The sequence below is a fragment of the Meles meles genome, chromosome X (genome assembly GCF_922984935.1).
Source record: "Meles meles chromosome X, mMelMel3.1 paternal haplotype, whole genome shotgun sequence".
In the NCBI taxonomy this organism is placed as follows: domain Eukaryota; kingdom Metazoa; phylum Chordata; class Mammalia; order Carnivora; family Mustelidae; genus Meles; species Meles meles.
The window spans coordinates 113,586,211-113,608,462 of NC_060087.1; the positions used below are offsets into that span (position 1 = coordinate 113,586,211).

The 22,252-nt window shown below is 40.3% G+C and overlaps 1 protein-coding gene across 11 annotated transcripts in view; it reads right to left on the reverse strand.

Annotated features, from left to right (window-relative positions):
* Nucleotides 1-7,269: 7,269 nt before the first annotated feature.
* The window catches only part of MBNL3 (muscleblind like splicing regulator 3), a 106,350-nt gene continuing 91,367 nt past the window's right edge, over nucleotides 7,270-22,252 (reverse strand). For 8 of the 11 annotated variants that reach the window (XM_045995270.1, XM_045995267.1, XM_045995274.1 and 5 more), the window contains 4 exons: nucleotides 18,944-19,094; nucleotides 14,513-14,607; nucleotides 13,507-13,580; nucleotides 11,691-11,726 (listed from right to left, as the gene is read on the reverse strand). In XM_045995270.1, coding sequence (XP_045851226.1) covers nucleotides 13,524-13,580; nucleotides 14,513-14,607; nucleotides 18,944-19,094 — 303 coding nt within the window. In that variant the 3' untranslated portion in view covers nucleotides 11,691-11,726; nucleotides 13,507-13,523. Of the gene's footprint in view, nucleotides 11,727-13,506; nucleotides 13,581-14,512; nucleotides 14,608-18,943; nucleotides 19,095-22,252 lie in introns of all 11 variants that reach the window. The other 3 variants (XM_045995272.1, XM_045995271.1, XM_045995275.1) reach the window with 3 other exon arrangements.

Consider the following 22,252-nt stretch of genomic DNA (forward strand, 5'->3'; position numbering starts at 1 on the left):
AGGGTGAATATAGACAACGTTAGAAGGTGGTTACTGAGCTTTGAGTTTTCTTGCTAAGCACTAAGTAAATATTAGCTGCATCTCAGTGGTATCTGATAAGGCCAGAGAAGACTTCAAGAAAGACTTGAGAGTTGATCTATACCTTGAATAATGAGTTTTGAAAGAGGGGAAGGAGACGGAAGGTGTTTCGAGCAGAGAGGAATTTGCACAAAGGTATGGGAAACTGTAGTATATATCTGGGAAACGTGAGTGGTGAGAGGGCAAATACAAATTAAAAAGAAGAGGCTTAGTTTTCCTTGCTGGAAATAAGGGAAGGGACTTCCCCTCACCCCTCCCTTTTCTGACTAAATTTCTTCCTCTGTCCTTGTCAAGTGCACATAAATCTTAGTAATGGCTAAACAAGTCTTTCCCTAGCCTCACAATCCCCCACTTTTCCTCAGGGACCTGGGAGCCCCCTCTTTGAAATGCAAACATCAAGGGCTATGGAACTCCACATCTTTGTTCCTGTAGGAGGGTCACAGCCTAACTTTCCTGGATGCCTTGCTTCAATTCGTAAAACTCTCTCTCAGGGGTAAAGATATGAAAAGTTTGTTTCTCCTATGGATAAAGTCAACACCAGTGGTCTCCCCAGTTACAGGATAAAGTTAGAACCAACTACAAATGACAAAAGGTGCTGTCAAGGCTTCTTAACTGAGGACCAGTGATTATTAACCTTGTAAACATGGATGTACTGGGTTCCATCCACCTGGCCATATAAGGGGGTGATTCCTTTCTGCCTTTGCAATTTCCTCAGTGGATTGCCCATGGTGTGCATCCCCTTTTGGCTCAACGTTCATCTAATAACAAAAGTGTTTTCTTTCACTACTACCTTTGGCCTAAGCTTTCCAGTGTCCCCATGTCCCCTTTGTGGAGAGGATTTTTGGGTTGGAAGGTCTTGTTCTTCGTTATATTTCCCCAACAGTGGTTTGGTTTGTCTGGAGTTGTACAGAGGGCAAGCCCAAGGCCTGAGCACCGAAGACTGCTGTGTTAGAGTGTAGGCTTTATCCCACAAGGCAGTGAAGAGATCTGGGCAGTTTATAGTCAGGGAAGAGAAATAATGAATTTCCATCTTAGAAAAATGACCCCAGTAGTAATGCAGAGGGTGGATTGGGAGGGAGCAGGTTCAAGTGGCACAGCACTAACTGTGGGCAAGATAATAATCTTAAAATACTATTTAAGGTTTTTCTTATTACTCAAAGCTTATTCTTGGATTGAACTTTCCCTAAGTCTCATAACATTATTTGGACCTGTGTATGTCTATGTCCACCAGAGGGGCTTCTCTCCTGGATGTGGAGAGTAGAGAGCAAAAGTTGTGGTTGTAGCCACATGTCTGCCCCTCCTGGGCCATTTTTCCCGAATGGTTCATGTGCCCCTCTGGCCCCACAATCTCATCCCAGTGACTCTGAAATCCCAAGCGTCTTCAAGATCTATAAGATCTCTGACGGTGTCCTTCAGGGGAAGGGAGTTGCTTATTACAGTTGTCTCTACCCTTGGCTAGTGCTCAGTTTATGGTGAACACTCTCTTGAGATTCAGTGAGCCACCAAAGTCTCATTTATTAACAGCCCCTACCTGGGGCCCCAAATTTTGACCATTCAATGCCTGGATTCATGTGAATTTAGCTTTTCCTACTCTAACAACCCATCAAAAGATTTCTTTAACATGGGGCTTTGTAAATAGACATTGACAAGAGCCAAAACACGTTGAATGAGTTACACATATGTTTATTAAATTGTTGACAAAGGCACATCAATAACCACTCACTACATATACATAAATAAATGCGTATATATATACATATAAAATTAACACAGATTTGTTTCTCTTTTAACAGCCAATTTCCCCCAAGAAAAGAAATGTTCAACTCTTCAGTTCATGAAGGCTAAAGGCAACGTTTCAGTCCCAATCCTATTCTTCCCCACCCTCTCCTCGAGACCAACATTGACCCTCAGTGAGTTGACCATCACCTTCTGTAGCCATAGCATCTCTAGAAGCAGGCTGACTGCAGAGACTCTCCAGATTCTTTCGGCACTCTCTCGGGTCCTGTTGGTAATGGCCGAGGTGTCTGCTTTCGCCAGTGTTGGTCGCGACTGCTTTCTGCTGTGGGCACACTGTTACCCTGCGATTGTTCACCCATCTCCCTCTTTGTACCTGTACATACATGCAATGTGCTGAATCATTCATGCGGTGGGGAAGGCAACCTCCCTCATTCTCATCAGGAAAACCTACAGTTTTTCTTGCATGTGTTCTGCTTTGCCCCAGGTGCTCTGCCTGCCTCTGCACTACATCCCATTTCCACGCACGGCACCAAAATGCTGGCTATACTGACCAGAACTTCCTTCTCACACTGATTTCTTCTTCTTCTGAGTTCCATTTTGGAATGTGACCCTTTGTGTCAGGCATCTGTTTGTGAGGACAGGAATTGGACCCACTGTTCCTCTCACAAACGTCACCCTTCCATCCGGGTGGCTGTCCTTGCTCTCATGGGAACTCTCAGCTCCTAGGGATAAAGCTAAGTCTGAGCACTGAAAGGAAAATCTGGGCGGACTCAGTTAAATGAGCACGGCCCGTACAAGAAAGAGTAAAGAATCTGTGTGTCCCTCTGTTGAATATCAGCCAAGTGTCAGCATTAGACTCCTCGAGAAACGGGATCATGGATTAGGCCTATCCTGTGTCACATTCTTTACCAGAGACACTGACCACGGGAGCAGATTCTGGCCTGTGGAATTATGGAGCGTTTACTATCTGGCCAGTATTTTAGGTTCATTATTATATCAGAACTTTCCTGACAATAACCAAATTACAAGAATCTTCCTTTTGGGCCTTCTTGAGGTGGTGAATGACTGTGCCACTAATCCACAGGAAATGTGATAGCTGCTAAATGCTGTTTGTTCTGGTAAAAAACATATACCCCTCATCTAGACATGTGGCCTTCTGGTATTTGGCCACCGGAGAGTCATGCCTTTTTGTCTTTTTTCGATTAAGTAAATGTTACACCCCATGTGGGACTTGAACTCAGGGCCCCGAGATCAAGCATCATGTAGCTCTGCTGGCTGAGCTAGCCAGGTGCCCTGAGTCATGACTTTTTAAATACAAACACTCCCAGGGGGCAGCCCATAAACACTGCCAGTCTAACACTGTGGTGCGACTGGTCTCCTAGATCTCAGCTCTGAGCTGCTCTCCATAGCCTGAGATGCCCAATGGGGAAGTTCTGAAGGAATGAAGTCCAGATCTGTCTGGGTGAGCAGGTCTGATAAGTTGCTACCATGGAGCTTCTAGAGAGTCAGAGACCACCATGGGGGATGAGAAAAGGAGGCTCCTAGAAGGCTGCTGAATAGGGGTTGGAAAATGCCAAGGTCAACAGCGTACAGCCAGTTTTGCCCGAGGGTCAACCTCCCTCCGGCCCGATAGAAACTCCATTTTGATGGGGTTCGGGAATGCCTGCCCTGAATTCTTACCTATTACGTGCCAGTTTCAAAGAAGACATAAACTGAATTCCGAAGAGGCCGAAGACCTTTTGTTAATGTCTATATACTGAACTGGTCTTCACTTTGGGATTATCACAGACTCACAGAAACATGGACAACACACCCGACGGCTCCAAGTTGGCTTACTGGGAAATGCCACCGTGAGAACCACGCTCAGAAAGAGTAAAGTGGGGCACGGGGGACAAGGGAGCGCTTAGCTCTGTAGGACTCAGCCCACACTGGACCTCCTCCTTGGCCCCCGGCACAGTTCTAGACACATGAAGAATACTTGAATCTGTCCCAACCTCTTACCCGAAGACTCTTCACCTCTGTTTTCTATCAGCCTGACTACCAGATAGTGGCCAATGTTGTCAAGTATTCAGAAATCTGGCAGAATAAAGTATTACCGAGTTACATTTTGCTTTCTTCAAGAACAAAAATGATTATCTTTTCTTCCAGTGCTATTCGCTGGTGAAAAGCAATTTTAAATGAGAAAAAACACTGTGATGGGAAAATTCATGCATCTCATTGCTGCAAAACCATTGATGCCCATCTTGGGGGGAAAAAATGGAACGAACAACTCAGGTTTCATATGTTCCACTGAAGATGCAAGACAGAAACGAATAACTGGAAACTACGAACTTATAATGACGTATCTTAGGAAATGCCTCAGAATTTCTGAAGCACAATAGAAGCCAGCAAGCATTATCTCAAAATGTTTAGTTTTCTTTTACTAAAATACAAATGTGCCTTTCTTGTGTTAGTAACTTCAATATCAGAGAAATAATACATCTAGTACAATGAGTGTATTATCTATATAATTCATAATACTTCAGGTATATTTGGAAATAAATTTCTTCTATGTATGAAACAGAACTTGGGACCAAGTCATAAATTTAAATTTTATACTAGAATTACTAAATATTAGGATTAATCTACTAGAACAGGAATAGCTTTTAAGTAAACTCCTAATGTATGAGTACGGATTCATAAAAAAAAGACAGAACCATGAAATTTATGCATTTTATTAAAAGAACCAAAAAATAAACAACAACACAAGTAGCATACTAAAATGACTTGCATAACGCACACTTCTAAACACATATGAGCAGTACAGCACTATAACTTGGGGGGGGATGGACAAAAAAATCAAAGCATCTACCCTATTGATAGCAGTTGAGGGAATGAACTATGGCAATTTTGGAGGCAAAATATGTTGGGAAGAGTTTTCATCTGTAAAATATCGTGGTCATTATTTAAATCCATAATTGCTGCACATGGCTAATAATTTTCCTACCTACAGGTATTTTTAAATTGACATTCTTTTGTCCCAAATTTGTGCTTCATTTTCTACATTGTACTGGATTGTTATTAGATAAATGCACAATGTTAGCCCGTAAAAAACAAAAGAGTACATTGAGAAACATCTTTTATTAAAATTTAAATGATTGTAATTTGAGGATATGATAACAAATGGTTCATTTGCTAATAACTGAAGCAGCAACAATAATAATAAAAGGAAATTTATTTTGAAAAGGGCAACCCCAGAATCCAACAATAGGATGGTCGTCTCATTCTCTCAACTGCTAGACACAAAAGACAGCAACACAGAATAATTTGGTTTCCATCATGAACAGACAGCATCCGTATACAGAAATAAAGCTTTGCAACCATGCAGTTCTATGACAGATAAATCTGTAGGTTGTGTGTTTTGGGAGAAAAGAGCATGGCCTAAAGTGGGGTTACTTTTAGGTCTTGTTACAGAGCTACTTTTAAAAAAATTAAAGGATTATGATGTAGAAGGTGACTAGTGAGAAGTTTTGCAATAACTTCAAATAGTTGGGACTTAAAGTGATAACATTTTTTTTTCCTTCTTGGTCTACTATTATTGAGGATGGGTTCTATTTAAAGATAAAATTTCTGTGAATCAGTCTGCTTTGGAGTATTACTGGGTGGTTCTTTCCTAGGCAAGGCCAAGTGGAGGGGCTGGAAACTGTATGGACTAGTCCAACGAAACCCTTTCCTGGGTTTAATAGCAGAGGTCCTTTTTGGGCCTCAAGTCATTCACCTTTTGTTACGTTTCCTTCTCTAATCTGACTCACCGAAACACAACCCCTGTGTTTCAGCTCCAAAGAGTGTGACCCAATGGTGGTCAGCATGGATAATGTGTCATCAATTAATTGGTTCTCCTTTGTGATGCTTTTAGTTCATTCTTACTATATTCTAGATGATTCTTCACCTAAAATTGTGTATTTCTCTTGGTTTTATGAAAATATATTGTTGTGGCTTATAGGTTCACAAGGGACTATCAAAACAAGAACACAGGGTAAATAGGGAAAATATGTTGGTGGTGAGGAGGAAGTTGGAGTCCCTAACTGTAGAATGTGTGAATGCTTACAAGTGGACCAGCGAAGACGCTGGTCAGATGGTCAGACTGTTAGTTGCAGAGCTGACTCTTGAGTGATTAAGGGCTGAAGGGGGAAAAAAAGAAATTTCTAACCAACTGGCCCTGAGCTATTGGACAACTGTAAGGCTTGGACTGCTTTCTGGCTTTGGCTCGTTTTCCTCTCTCTGTAAGGGAGAACCAGCAAGATGGGTAGCGATACTGATACCAGCTCCCCTGATCCCAGGGTGGGTTCCTTCTCACTTCCTCCTGTGACCTATCCTCACACCTTTCTGACCCTATTGCCTGGAGGCAACAAAAAGTTAGATGGGGGAATGGTAGGTGATTGGGGAGCTGAAATTGACAGAGATGGTCTGATTGAAACATCCTTTTCCAACTTCTACATATGTGAGATTTGGGCTGGTTCTCTTCTGTTTAGTTAAAACAGTAGGAGGCTGTATGGCACCGTGAAGCACTTTCTAATCTGGTAAAGGCAAGTCAGAGGACAGCTTCCACTGAAAAGGTATAAGGTAAGTAAAAACATAAAGTTGAGCCAGGAGCATTTCTTTCTTCTTCTGTTGGAGGGAATGAAATGCCCCAAGCTGGCTATACACAACTGTGAAATTAAGTCTTTCAATGGTTGCCAGTTGGGTTTTGGAATCTGCGTTTTAAAGAAGTAGTGGTGAACGTTAACACTTTTGATGGTCACTTAAGTGGATATTAACTGATGTAAGGAATACCTCTCAATTGGTAATTTTCTGTCAAAGATGAAATCTAAGTTGATCAAAATGAGAGGGTAATTCAGTGCTTACAACCATTGAAAAAAGAAAACCTTTGTCAGAAACCTGCCTGGGCTGTGTGTGTGTGTGTGTGTGTGTGTTTACAGTGGAAATTAATCTAAAAAGTCAACAATCTTTCCTACTGGTTTTGCAAAAAAAAATGAGGGATCTTCGCTCTTGGTCAGTGCTGTTAGCTAACTGAAGGTGACCCTAACCTGTTGCCAATCTTTTCTTTTGGTGAACCGTAGCAAACCAGAAAGTATCCTCAACAGCAAAGCAACATCGTGCTTTAGCTAAGTCTTTTAGCAAAACCCCCCTCCTTCTCAAGGCCTTAGAAATAACTCTATCTTACTTTTTCACTATTATCACAGATCTCTTATATTTAAAAAAACAAAAGCTCCAAGCATAGCGTTCATGAACTATGTACATAAGTGCAAAAAAGGTGTGTCTCACACAGTCGCACCCTAACTGAGACCATCAGTCAACTGCAGCATATGTCTCTCAAACACTGTTAAGGGGTCATTCCACAGTATTTTCACACACGGTTTTACAAATATGAATGAATTCATTTCAAAATCCACGTCCATCTTTCTCTAATCCTCATTTGGATGTGTTGGGGTGGGTATGTAATTCCAGAAAAGAGAATTTTTGTAGGGACAGCTATGCCTCCCGCATAGAATAATTTGGAGTAAGTAATGTTATGAAAAAAGGTCAGGTAATAGATTAGAAGTGCAATGATCACGTTTTGAAGTTGAAATACTGTGGAATAACCCTATCCACACAACAAATTCTATTAGCTATAAAGCCTGACTCTAGAATCCATGTGTTGTAAACTTTTTGATGAGAAAGTCAAACAAGGACACAAATTCAGCTTTTGTGTGGCAAGGTGGGATTAAAGAAAAATTCAGCCAGATCTGTTCTCTGAGTTTTGAGCTGTACCTTCTACATGCTCATACTGTCAAAAACCATGTATAGTTAACAAATAAAATTATCACAAAAAACCACGTGTCTAAAGGTAGCCATGTTGTAGTTTTGTTGCTAAAGCAACAACTAAATATAATTAGTTAAAAATTATTATTTGTATATAAAGTTAAGTTTGTTCTTAAACTGTGAACTGTAAAGAATAGTTATGGACTATAATCTACATTTTATCATGTTTCAGTGTCAGTTTAGAACCTATCTAGGTGGGTTGAGTACATGTAGTAAATCTTCAACTCTTCTCTAACTCTCCTGCACAGTTAAATTTGTTAGTGCCTTAGAGATATAAAAATGTAGTCTAATAAAAACCTTAAAAACTCAAAAGAAAAATGAAAACCTGGCACCAGTTAGTGACTTGGTGCTCAGAACCTATCTTTGCAATTATTATCGACAGTCTGATGATGCTATCAACTAAGTTTGCAAAAAAAGTTGTGATACTCTTTTAGATAATATTCATTCTGGTGCCTTCGACAGGCACTGGTAAAATGAACAATGAGGTCACTATCTTCCTACATCTATTCAACACAACTGGGAGAGCCTATTTCTCTACTTCTTTTTCAATATGTGTAGAAATGGAGAAGGGACAAAAAGAAAGAGGATTCCAGTTTCTAATCACACTGTGCATTACAGCCTACCCTACAGACTAAAGTAAGTCAGAACCTTAGTGAACACAGCCCCGTGGAACAGGACAACACTTAATGGCAAGATCAAAGTGCTTTCGCATGTTCAAAAACGGATGGCAAAGGTTGATGGAGGAGGGAGAAGATGGCTTTTCACTTGACAATGAACTACAAATTAGACTCTAGTCTAGACAAGTGAGATGAAATGCAACAGCTGTTTAGAGAATCATGCTCCAATTGCAAAAGTAAATACTGTATTTAAATAGCGATTTTATGAATCCATTTGGTTTTAATTTCATCTTAATCCCTCTTTGAAATATACTTCTGTTCACATAGTGCCTTTAAAATTTTTTTTGAACTACTAAAACCTTCTTAACAGATAACTTTTAGATTAGATTGTTTTCTCTGTATATTTGACCTGTTTTATCCAAGATTCAGTACTCTTGCCTATTTTTGCAAAAGGCTGAAGAGAAACGGGCAAAAACAATAATTTTGGATAAATAAGAAGCCCTTGTACAATACAAAGCTTATAAAATGTCAACTAAGAATCACAAGTGGTTAGAATTTTATATATACACATCATCCAGTAAATTATTGTTTAGAGTCACTGATTAGTTTTGTGACTTGGCTTTTTAGCTGGAAATTTATTATAGTCTAATGACTCTCGTTTCTTCGTTTCTTTTCTTGAATAAAGAGAATCTGCATTAAGCCATTGCACAACTAGTTTAAAGAGTGCTCTCTTACAATTGCATTTTTGTCAACGTTCTTTTGCATCTGATCAAAACTTTAGAGCCTTGAATGTTCTTTCTTTAAATTCACTTACAAAGTTAACTTTTACAATGCCAACTCTTTCAAATAGTGTGGCACCCAAAACTCCAACTACCTGAATATCCTTCACTGAACCTCTTACTGAAAAATAAGTCATCACTGATGCCTTCCAGCGCTCACAGTATCATAAAAACCACGGTACGCTACGCTTATATGTCTATGTACATCTTCGTCAGAAGTTTAAAGGGTTAAATGAGATAGTACATTGTATCAAAACATCAAAACTACACAAAAGAGTTCGTTTCACACTGAAGACATCTCTATCCCCCTTAAGGAAGAAGCCCAGACTAGCTTGGGGGCTTCCTTCCCGGGTTTGTGGGATTAGCTCTGCCTTTCTGGAAAGGCACTGGCACAGCATCTATACACAAGTTGTTTCACAAGGTTAAGATTTTGGGAAACAGAAATGAAGTAGTTCAAAGAATCAACAGGTCAAAGTCTGGACCCCTCTGCTTCTCTAATGCCAGCCAATACTGTTAACAGATGACAGTGTCTTGACGCAAGCAAGACCATCTAGAAATGACTGCTGACCGTGATTCAGGCTTGATCATCAAGAACAACAGGATGTCAGCTACCATGCAGCTAATTTTTGCTCATTTGTATTCTGAGCAGAATGGATCTGCCTTGGGATTAGAGTCTCGAATGTTCTGAAGCACCAACAGCACGAAACAGAGGAACCACCGAAAGTTGGGAGATTTTTCTGGGTCTCGCTGCCACCGATTAGGTAGGTAGCCATGGGCAGGTCACGTGCCCCGGGCCCTAGTTTCATCCCTCTTGAGAAGGTTGTGCCAACTCCATTGGTCTGATTCAAATGCTGCTAGCCAGCTTAAGGAATCCTAAATCCGATTTTCTCTTGGCTTGTCATTTTCACGAAGGAAAACAAACCTGCTCTATGTATTAAATTTGCGGCCTGTATGCTTTCTAGTGAAAGAATGTGTATTTAGTAGAAAATATTAAACCTAGGTTGATGGGAAGTATCTTAGGGAACCATTCTACTTGGTCACACAATTATTTCAGGAGGATTAGTAATGTGAATTCAGCTCAGCTCCGTGGAGCACAGCTGGTCTGTCTCAACCAAAGGGTGCTGAGAACCTCTCTAGTACAGTTTTCAAATACATATGAAAACAAACAAATCTAAATGAAGAAACAAAAAAAGCCTTGGTTATGATACGGCTCTGTTGTTAATAGAGTCCGGGAAAGGCAACTCGACACAGAGGCTGGCTCCCTCGTTGATGTGTTCAACGGAACTGGAAATTCGTGTGAACTGAAGCAAAAGTCAACTGTGGACGGCCTTCCTAGCAGTTGTGAGTAAACCAAAGACTCACTTGAAATACCTTCCTACCCTCCTCCTCACCCCCACTGTTTCTCCAGACCTATATTCACGCTCCAGCTGTGATCAGCGGGGAAGGCTATCCATTTGGGAAGGAAAGGCCTCGCTTGGAACCAATTCCCTTTCACCCTGACTTTTGCAAGATTGCCTCTTATTATTCAGAGTAGTCTAAAGAGAATGCACCATTCTCAACCAGAGAATGGCACTTCTGTAAAAGGTCACGTTGCAATGGTTTTCCCGCACTTTCCTCTAAAATGTGAAAACTATCTCCACGCCCTGACTTTCCGTTTAATTTACAACCTACAATCAAGCATACTTTTAAACCTCCAAATATCAATCTTCAGCTGAAGTTGACAAATGGTTCAGCTTTAGATGCTTAACCTAGGAGACAGGATCCTTGAACCACAAGAAGCGTAATGGGCACTTCACATAAATGCTGAGAAATTCCTTTAAGGGTGAACTGTAATTCTGCAAGCTTTTTGAGGAGTGACATTTGGGGTTCATATTTTCAGAAGTTCCCTGTTTTTTTCTGCAGATAATTATTTCTCTCTCCCCCAAAAAACCCCAGTCATGTGGTTATATTATGCAAGGTCAGATCGGCAGGTACAAATTATACACATGCATGTTTATAATGAATGTCTGCCCCAAGAAACTTACAGAAATGTTCTGAAGAGAGAGAAAGCATATTAACATTAATCTGTTATGTTTTTCAAACACTTATGTTTTTCAAACGCACATATTTCTGTTTCCCGTTAGTAGTATTATAGTTGAAATCAAACACCACACATCTAGAGGAAAACACTATAGTATGTAAAAATCTAACACACCACACCACAATACAATATAATACAACAGTGAGAAAAATGGTACTGGATACCTTTGTTACATTCTAAATCAACCCGATAGACTATTGTGTAAACAAAACAGTAAGGTAACACTTCAAAACAGACGAACATTTACCCACTGTGGAGATTCACTCAGCATAATAGTTACTGGAAAATCACAAAGAATAATGCAACACACCACAAAACTTTACGGTCACGTTCTACCTACTAATTCAAATAAGATAAATGGAAGTTACTCATTTTCTATGCTGTTTTAACATCTCCACTGACTGTTTAACGCTTTACTGGTTTTGTCAATTGAATCTGTTGGTCGGTCTATGCGTTTTGTTTAATATATTGACCGCACCACACTTATTGTTGTGTTGGTAGAAGAGGACCTACGAGAATATACATGGAAAGGCCATATGGAGGTTCTCACGGAGAGATCTCGATACTCCGTAACTCTGTTGTTCAGAATTTCAACTGAAATGAAAAAAACAAAACAAAACAAAAAGAGAAAGAGTGAGAAATATTAAGGGGTTATTGTTGTAGGAGTCGGGATACTTGGTTCTTGCGCCAGTTCTGTTTGTGAACTGCCAATATAATATATCCCCCACTTCGAGTTTCATATCCTACATCTGTGAAAATGGGGCTGTTGGAAAGGGTCACAGGGAGTCACGCGGCATGACATTTCATGGCCTGAGTGGTAGTGCGCAGAATCACCCTAAGGTGACAGACATGTGCTCAGGCATTTAAGGCGTCATCCACACAACACCTGAATGTGTGGATGAACAGCCACCCATCTCTCCTCTTCCTTCAATTTCCTTCAAATGTACATCGGGAAAACACATTCGATACTCACCATTTTGAAACATGCAAATATTAAATATACTTGAAACTTTTTTATCTGAATGGTTTGGAGCCATGCAGAAATAGCCAAGGTGTGAGATCTAGGTATACAGCATTTAACAAAACTACATTTTTGAACTCTGGAGAAATTTTCAAGATCTGTTACACACGGAAGTGATTATGGTATGCCAAATACATCTGAAGTTTCCAATGGAATCTAGTGAAAAGGAATCATGATTCTCAAACAGGAGCTTTAGGAAAGCTCGTCATTATATTTGACAACTTTTGTTTACTTTATTGTAGAGCAGCCCATGAGAATCAGGTAGATGTTTGCAAAACCTATATGCTCATGTTGGATGCTAATCCCAAGGTGCCACCATCCCAGATGATTCCCCTGAAAACAACTACGATTTATGGCTAATTCCCTTATTCCATTACTCAAAGGGGTCTTTTAAAACCATTGCTTATGCTTGAAAGGACTTGTTTGTCTAATGGTCTAATGTGCAGTCAGCCATAGGCTCTGTCCAGGAGTTTGTGTTCTGAGCCAGGTTCTGCGGAACTAGTTCACCAAGTGAACAGAACCATCACCTCCGTCAATTACACGAAACACTCCAGCCCTGAGAACCTCAAACTTTCAATGACTAATATACGCAATTCAGAATCCATACACTTGCTTAATAAGTCCCTATCAGTCATTAACTAAGATACCTAGGAGTCCTAATTGGCTTGAAAAGTCACATTTCCAAGTGAAGGACTGCTCAAACTAAGTGTGTGCTTTGCCTTGGTCTGGACGGGGCAAATGGGAGATCAAAGGGGTGGGGGATGGGGAGGGAATCCAACAACAACAATTTTTTAAAAAGCCACAATTTGATGAAAATAATGATTACATTACTAAATTATGTCACTCAAAATTCAAAACAGCTAGAGCGATTCTGATAGACTTACATGGAAAGCAACACAAAATGGCAGAGCATAAAAAGCACGATCTTTTACGACATCATGGGAGAAGCATATTGCTGTCTTTTAAGGTATTCATTGTAGTCAGACTGTGACAAAATTACTTTGTTTCAAGAACAGCAACACAACGAAGCTAGAAAAATGTTAGGGAATTAATATTCAAAAGTGATGTGTGCCTTGGGCTGACAACTCACACTCCTTTAATAACAGGAAAACATCTCAGAATTTGTAAGCTCATTGGGAAAACAGTACTGGCTGTCATTTTTTTCATAGAAAAAAATGGCATATTTGCTCTCCACATTTCAATTTGGAAAATTTAGAGTGTTAAACTCAAGCTCTAAGTTATAAGCAACGCCTATTAATGACAATATTTACCAAAGACTTTAGCAAATGCAATTGTGTAAATAAAAGATATCATCTATAAATAATATTCATATTAATACTTAAAGAAACTTACTGTTCTACTGGTAACTTCTACATCTGTGAAACAAACATGCTGCTATTCAGTTCATCTATTGATAATGGGGGTATCTATAGTAGTAAAAAAGATTGTAGATTAAAATAGTTTCTTGAAAGAATCCCATTTATTTTGTTCACTGTTTGGACATGGCAGTTAAAAAGCATAATCAATTTTGCAGAAAAATTGAGACATATTAACCATATCCACTAATAGTTAATTTTGCAAAGCATGGATTAGAATGTGGCTTATTCCCCCAGTGGATTAATGCTCTGTGTGCTGTGTGGTTATCACACTTGTAATTGAAGCAGCGGTGGAACGTGCAGTCTTAAAGCACGGTTACCACCTTAATGAGGCAAAATGGCCCTCTTGTTACGTGATGATTGGTATATGTATCTCATGACAATTTGGAGACTCTCCCCCAGTTTAAAATTTGTTTTGGGACTCTGCCTGTAAATACCTAAAGCAAATGGAAATCACAACAACACAGGCACATCTAATGCCCGTGTGAGATCTCTGATGTCATCGCTGAGTGTCAGAGTGTCAGTGTGACATCTCTGATGTCACCACGGGGTAATGGTAAGGATATCTATGCCCCGGAAAGAAGTGTGTTATTTGGCTTTCTTTCCAGCAGATGTGAAGGTAAAAGGCAATGATAGTACTAAGTGCAAGTTCAAACACAATAACCAAAACAACGGTAAAAAAATAAAATAAATTCTTCTCTTGACCAATGAGGAAGCATTCAAGGAGTACTTCGTATATGTGTTTGAGGATTGGTGTGACAGCAGCGATCCTGAGCATAGCATAGGAAGAGTGACCTCTGGTAAGTCATTCAAAATGAGAAAACTGCTCGTTCGTCGCAGGAAGACACACAAAATGTAACGACTCCTTAAGAAACACACAGGAGGACGGATCAATGTCTCTCGCCAATCCCAAAGGCATATACGGGGCCTTACCAACACACGGTAGTTGTCTAGGTCTGAACAGGTAAAAGAAATAGCCAAACCTGATTGCCTGTAGCCGCTGCAGCGAATGGAAGGTTGGTGGCAGGTGTTGTTGCCGCAGACACAGTGGTAGGAGGCGCGCCGTGCATCATGGGCACTTTCAGTAGGAAGCATGGAACCATGGAAGCAACACACGGGAGGGTGGAGGGTTTATGCAACCAGGACAGAAACAATGGGATGGGGCGTGGTAGGTACCACAGCAACAAGCCATGTGACATCATCGTAATGGACACACCGGGGTGCAACATGCAATCACAGTCAGTGCAAAGCAACACAGCGTGGAAGGGGGAAAAATTTAAAAAAGAGAAAAGGGGAAAGCCAATTATAGTCACCATTAAGGAAAATGGAATCATTCTCAATAGCTCGTTGTTTAGCAGAATCCCATTACATAGTTGACTTAAAAGGCCACATTGTCGGAAGGGATTATGATGAGCGCATATGACAAAAGCTGATTTTACGAAGGCTAGCTATCAGAATACCTAGTCAAGCAGACAAGTGACTGGGAGGCACGTCTGAAATGTGAGTGGGAAAGTATGAATTGGTGCTTGGGTTCACTAACTTAGAGACCTGAGTATCATCACTAGATTGGCAGGTGCAAAGAGACAGTTACAGGTAGACTTACCTGATCTACATATAGACACACATATACACACACACAAAAATGGCAGTTTGATCGGTGGTATATGGTGGGGAAGTATATGAAGAATACAGTGGGCTATGCACACAGGCTTTTAAAGTACACCTCTGGCAAATCCCTTGGAAACCTAGGCTGTTTGTCAAACACACACGTGGGGTCCTTCCTGGTAAATATCCAACAAAACCTTGTCTTCATCGCAATTATTAAAGCAAGAACTGTAGGGCTAGCAGCTGTCACGTCTCTTTCAGGATTTTTTTTCCCGCCTTTTCTAGTTTGTATCTCATTTTAAAAGCTTTTGGGATGCTTTTCTCGTTTCTAGCTTATTCTGGAAAGCAAACGAAGGAATTAACGTGTGAATGGTACGGCGCGAATGGCGAGCGTGCATATATAATAATTTATGTCTACATCCATTGAATTCAGATTTTCTGAAAGTCTACAGAGTAAGTAAATGGCCTGGAGAGAGGAAAATCAATATACAACAATGTCATAGAAATCACAAATGTATCCCAAGCGGTGATTAACAGAAATCCTGTAGTCGCCCCTTAAGCGCATCTCCAGTTACCCATCACCTACAGATATCCCTTAGTGTGTCACCTGCCGATTCTAAAGCCACTATTGTTTTCCCAGCTATGCCAGAAGCAGTGCCACTGAAGCATGCAGTTTGCATTCCTACCCAGAGCTCTTAGGTGAAAAGATAGGGGAGCAGAGTCTCAAAATGTAAAGACAGAGATGCAGTTTACCAACTTGAAGAAGTCTGTTCTAATCATATGCGTGTGATGCTCCTGTTAGAATCAGTGGACATGTTTTACTTTCTACAGGGGACAGCCGACCACTCCACAACGGAAGCCCCACCTCCAAGGCCAGGGGTCAACCCTTGCTATGTTTCTGAGTGCTACTACTGTGTGTCATTTTGACCTTTTTGTTTCAGTAAACCTGTTTGTCCCTTTGGGGTTCTGCATCTGCTCTGGTCAACCAACAGGACAGATGTCACGCTGTGGCAAACTCTCAAAAAGGACGAAAAGTCTTGGATGGATAGGACATGGTGGGGTGGGGGGGTGTGGTCCCGTGTCTGTGGCCATGGGCTGGAGGAACTGCAAACTCCTACAATGCAAACGAGTCTCTTTCTTGTCTTCTTCAGTGTTAGTGATGGTAAAAATGGTCTTGAGGCGGCTAGCAGATGTATTGGTGACTGATTAAAGGATCCGTGGGTAGATTGTTAAGAATCACATATCCCCAAAGAGTCATTTTGAAACGATTCTGTTGTGCCTGGTTCCCATGTACCTGGCACTTCCTCCCAGAACACCATGGAATTCATCCCAGAACACCAGAGAAGGCTCGAGCTTTGCCTAACTCATCCCTTGTCAACGCAGAGTACTGAATGATTAAGATCTTCTGGATAACTTTGGTGGTGGCAGGAGGGGAAGAACTGAACTAGATTCGGCAAAACTAATACATGCTTCCAAATATTTCAGCTGCAGTCTTTAGGATGAAAGGAGAGAAATGGCAGGGTCCATACCTAGGACTCAAGAGTGTAGCAACATTCCACAGAGATGTGAAACAGACGGCACCCTATTAAATCTTCACTATCCAGAAAATGTCCAAACGGCGCTAAACTATCAGCTTTAAAATACAAAAGTGCAGAATTCTCTTACTTTCTTCCTATTTGGGACAAAGTACCCTAACCTGCTTATAGCTTAGCGATGCAACTGGGTTTCTAGGATATATGTACATATAAATGATTCCAATCATGGTCTATCTGCATTATAATAGCAGGAGAGGGAAAGGTCTCTAGCCACAGTGTTGAAAGTAGAGTGAGAAGCAGTACCTTCTGGCAACTTTTGTCGTTAATATGCTCTGCCTTCCATAGAGCAAAGGCAGACCACAATACCATTTCCGAGCTTCTTGACGTTGTTTCCTCTCTTCTTTGTGCCCTGACACTTTCCAAATGCCCCTTCCTCCCAAGCCAGTGGCCCGTGAACCACATCACCCAATCACTCATCTCTTTCACAGTCATGACAGAAAAACACTTTTTTGGATTAGAAAAAGGTGAGAATGTTTGTACAAAACCTACCAACACTTGAAGCGGGTGCCATGCACAGTATTGGCCCTGTACACCATGCAGAAAAGCGTGAAAAGTAAAGGAGAGAGATTTCATTATTAAATCTTTACGGAGAGAAATCATTTTTTAACTAGAAAGATATTCTTTGCAATATTAATTAATGAGCACATGCAAATCCAGTAAACCCCATGCTTACAATTACAGCTTAGTTTTAAGCTCCCCAACCCAGGTAATCAAAGTAATTCTTGGATTCTTAGGTATAAAAATGAACATTAATTTCTTTCCTTAAAGGAATTACCTCGCTTAAATTGCATTGAAATTACCACAGCCTCGTTCACCTCACAACCGTGAACGTGACTACAAACATAGGGCAAATAGGCTTTTCATCATGAAATGAACCTGACAGATGTTAATTTTGTTATTAATTGAGGGGAAAGGGATTCTTCTGATATTTCGTTCCTAAGTCTAGACTTTACCTTAGCCATAGCCACCCCAAAAAAGTCTAAAAATTATAAAACTTCAGTTTTTAAAGTAAAGAACTACTGTGGTTAGTAACTAAAAACTGGGTTTCTATGGTTTCCTCCTAAATTAATTAGCTGATTAATTTATCAATTAACCAATGGGTGTTTTCAAGTGTAGGTATACAATGCCATGTGTTTAATATGTTTATGCAATTAATAAGGCTTTCTAACCTAATTTGAAAGTATGTCAGCTTCATTTAATAATAGTTTCCCAACTGGGGCATTATGATTCTTGTAAAAAAAAATCTACTGTACTCCCAGGGGTTAGTATTTTCAATTTATTCCTAAGAGAATATATGATCATTCTTAAGTACTGAACCACAGGAAGAACAGTATTTCCCCTTATATATGATATTTATTTGAACAAAATTTTCTGTTCAATTTGGTACAAAGCTGTTATGCTATTACATACATTTGAATGTAGAAGGTAACAAAATTTCCTGCATAGTATCAGGAAAATATGGTAAATTGCTCTATTTTTTATATTAATTGATATAAGAGTTAAAGGATAGGGGTGCCTGGGTGGCTCAGTGGGTTAAAGCCTCTGCCTTCGGCTCAGGTCATGATCCCAGGGTCCTGGGATCGAGCCCCAAATCGGGCTCTCTGCTCTGCAGGGAGCCTGCTTCTGCTTCCTCCTCTCTCTCTGCCTGCCTCTCTGCCTAGTTGTGATTTCTCTCTGTCAAGTAAATAAACTATTAAAAAAAAGAGTTAAAGGATAAAAGTATGTGAGATATATATATATACACATACACACACGCTATGCTGTCTTATAACTACATTATAAGTTCAAAGGAAGTTTTATTATCAATATCTTTGGCATATTAAAGATACACAGATTATGTATCGTTGCAATGCTGAAGCTGGGAAACACTTTTTTTTTTTTTTGAGGGGTGACCAGTGTCTTTTCAAGTGATACCTAAGAGTCAAGGAATTAGTTTGAGACCGAACCAAGTGAAACAATCATCAGAAGCAAAACTAAGAAATGCTAAAAGGAAAAATGTTGACAGTTTTTCCTCATTTGATTTCAAACCATTACTCTTAAGGAATCATAGAAACATTTGGTGCTATAGACGGCAGATCAAGTCTAAAAGCCTTATTTTGTTTCCAACCCAAACTCCCATTGACAGTGCTCGCTTTAAAGCTCTTTGGCAGCTGGCGTGCACTGTACACATTCACAACATTGCTAGACTCGCGCGGCCCAGAGCCCTGTTCTCACCTGCAGGGATAAATGCCGGCTGTGGGAGCTGCAGGTTAGCCAGAGCCTGCTGGCAGTGGAAAACACTGGGGTTAAAGACCGGAGCGGCACCATTGGTCTTTTCAAGTGCCGATCTCTTTGGTATCAGTTGAAGCATACCAGGCTGGAGGGCCTGTGAGGGAGGGAGGGATTAATACATAGCACCAGAGAAAAGTAAAAAATGTACTCAAAGCGAGCAAGCAGCAGTTAGATAAGGCATGGCCTGGGACCCCTTTGCCACAGTGGCCTATCCACTGAGCAACTGACTAGATGAGTACTTAGTCCCAAATGGGAAATAAACATACAGGGGAAAAATCCTGATTTTCAACTTCACTCATTTAGGCAAATAAAAAGGGGCTTCCACATTTGCGCAAGATGTGACCTGAAGCTTAACAGCAAATAATCATTTGAAATTAACACCTCAGGGATGTTCATCCCTGAATCTATTACAATGAGATGAGCAGAAGCAACAGATAGAGCAGGAAAGGGATTTTTGCCAGCTAAAATTCCAACATGGATCTAGGAGATCAATGGCATATAGGTGATAAAACACATGTCGGGAGGTCAGAGTCTGATACTATAGTTCCATAAAACAAAATCCAAATTATGGAAGAGCTTTGGGTCCAAATCCAGAACTATGCGTCTCCCAACTAACATGTAAGCGAAAAGCAAATAAATTCTTTTCTTTTCCACCACCCACCTCACCCAGGTGACACAGTTAGCAAAATGCATGCAATTCTCATTTATAGATGCTCGCTGTGCATTTCAAGATGTATCACTGGCTTCATTAAGTCCTTGTCAGGTTTAATTCTAAAATGCATTAGAATTTAAAATCCTTCTTTCATGTCTACACTTCTTTCAAAGTCCCACTGTGCTTATAATACTCAGTCAAATTTGCTCCTGATCAGATTCACTGGAGAAGTTTGACATGACTTTTTACTTTTTTTTTTTTTTTGTCAGCAAATTACACGTGACTTTAAAAAATGTCCCAGCGATAAGACTCGGGTGTGCTCCAAATTCTTAAGGAGACAGGAACCCTAGTGTTGAGGGACTAGCATTCTATATGCCAAAAAGGGAGCAAGCCATGACCTCCTTTTTCCTGTGGATCTCAAAGTCTAAAGGTATCTTTATTTTCCCTTGGGAACTAAATATTTACACTTCCCCTCTTTTGCTTTTAAATGCACGCAAACTGGGGCACCTGGGTGGCTCAGTGGGTTAAAGCCTCTGCCTTCAGCTCAGGTCATGATCCCAGGGTCCTGGGATCGAGCCCTGCATCAGGCTCTCCGCTTAGCGGGGAGCCTGCTTTCTCCTCTCTATATGCCTGCCTCTGCCTACTTGTGATTTCTGTCTGTCAAATAAATAAATAAAATTTTTTAAAAAAAGACTTGGTTTTAAAAAAATGCACGCAAACTGCTTTCAATGAAGTCAAGCTGAGCTATGCACGTGAACATGAAGAAGTTAAAAAAAAAACTTTACAAAGCATTTCAGCTCTGAATCTTTAAAAATATAGAAAGCTTACATTTCTTTCTTTTTTTTATGCCTGGCTTCTTTTATTTATTTTTTAAATTTACTTTTTTAAATTTAAATTCAATTAATTAACATAGAGTGTATTACTAGTTTCAGAGGTAGAGGTCAGTGATTCGTCAGTCTTCTATAACACCCAGTGCTCATTACATCACGTGTCCTCCTTAATGCCCATCACCCGGTTACCCCATCCCTCTACCTGCTCCCCTCCAGCAACCCTTAGTCTGTTTCTTATGATTAAGAGTCTCTTATGGTTTGTCTCCCTCTCTGGTTTCGTCCTGTTTTATTTTTTCCTCTCCTCCCTATGATCCTCTGCCTTGTTTCTCAAATTCCACATATCAGTGAGATCACATGATAATTGTCTTTCTCTGACTTATTTTTCTTAGTATAATACCCTCTAGTTCCATCCACATCATTGCAAATGGCAAGACTGCTTTCTTTTCTTTCTTTTATTTTTGCTGGCTGAGTAGTATTCCAGAAAGCTTACATTACTTCAAGAAGCCTCTTTTACTTGATCTTGCCTCAAACCAATTCTGGTGGCCAATCTGACCTTACTGCTAAGATTCTGCTTTGATCAGTTACTCAGAAAGGAATTTTATATTGATATTCACGAGTACTAAATGAAGGCTTATCAGGTAATAAATAGTTAACTCTCTACATGGAAATTTGGGGCTGACTTCTATGTCTTCTACCAAACACACCCAAGTCATGAGAAATAGACACATACATAGGAAGCCCTATGACTGAGCATGAAACAGGTGCTCAATGGTGTACGCAAGAAGTTCCGTGTACATCCCAGGCACATGAGAACCTTTCCTCTTGGGGGCATACTGCATTTCTCCTCTCTATTACAGACCCACACTGCTTCTAAACTCTATGCCACCAACAGAAGTGATCAAAGAACGGGAGGGTTGAAACCTGCACTGAACATTCTGGAGACCTTGCTATTTTCGTAGCTTAAAATCCCTTCATTTGAAAGAATTTAAGACAAAACCACTTGGTAAAGTTTTTTCAAAATTCATCATCAACAGACTGATTTCCAGATCAAGGGAGAGAACTGGTGTTGTGTCCTTCCATCTACCCTCCCTGGGAAAAGTTGAGAGAAATTTGGAGTATTTGCCTTAGAAAAAAGACACCAGAGTCCCACTCCTACAGAACAGGGACTGACTAATTTTGTGTAATGAAATAAGTGTTAAGTTCTGGTGATGTCAATTGAGTCAATGTGAGGAAAACCTTCTTCACAAATAGGGATGTTTGAAAAGAAATGTATCTCTTTTAGGAAGAGGGAAGTTTCGGTCATGGGCTTTAGGATCATGTGGGTGAGTACTTTCCTCCTCCCCTCTACAGTCCAGAAACATGAGGTTTCATCAGGGTTTGGTCCCTTAGTCCCTTATTGGGATTATTATACCCTATAACATGAGGAAAGGCTCACATCAAAAAAGAAATTGCAAGTTGCTTATCAAAGTCATGGAGAGCTATGACCAACTTAAATAACCCCAATTCCTGTTTCTCAACCCATCGCACTGGAGTGTTGTGTGTATATTTTCCCTACCTCCTCCTTACTAGCAAAGCATCCCTCATGGGGCCAAGAGGTAACTTACTGCCTTTGTAGGTTACTAGAATGAGTCAGGCTATCAAAAACCACTCAAAAATGATTTCCTGTTTAAATTATATAATTTAGCCTTCCTCTAAAGATGGGAAAAAAGCACAGTCGATGAAAAATCGTTAGTAAAGCTTTGAAATGATGATCTTGAGAAAATCTCAGTC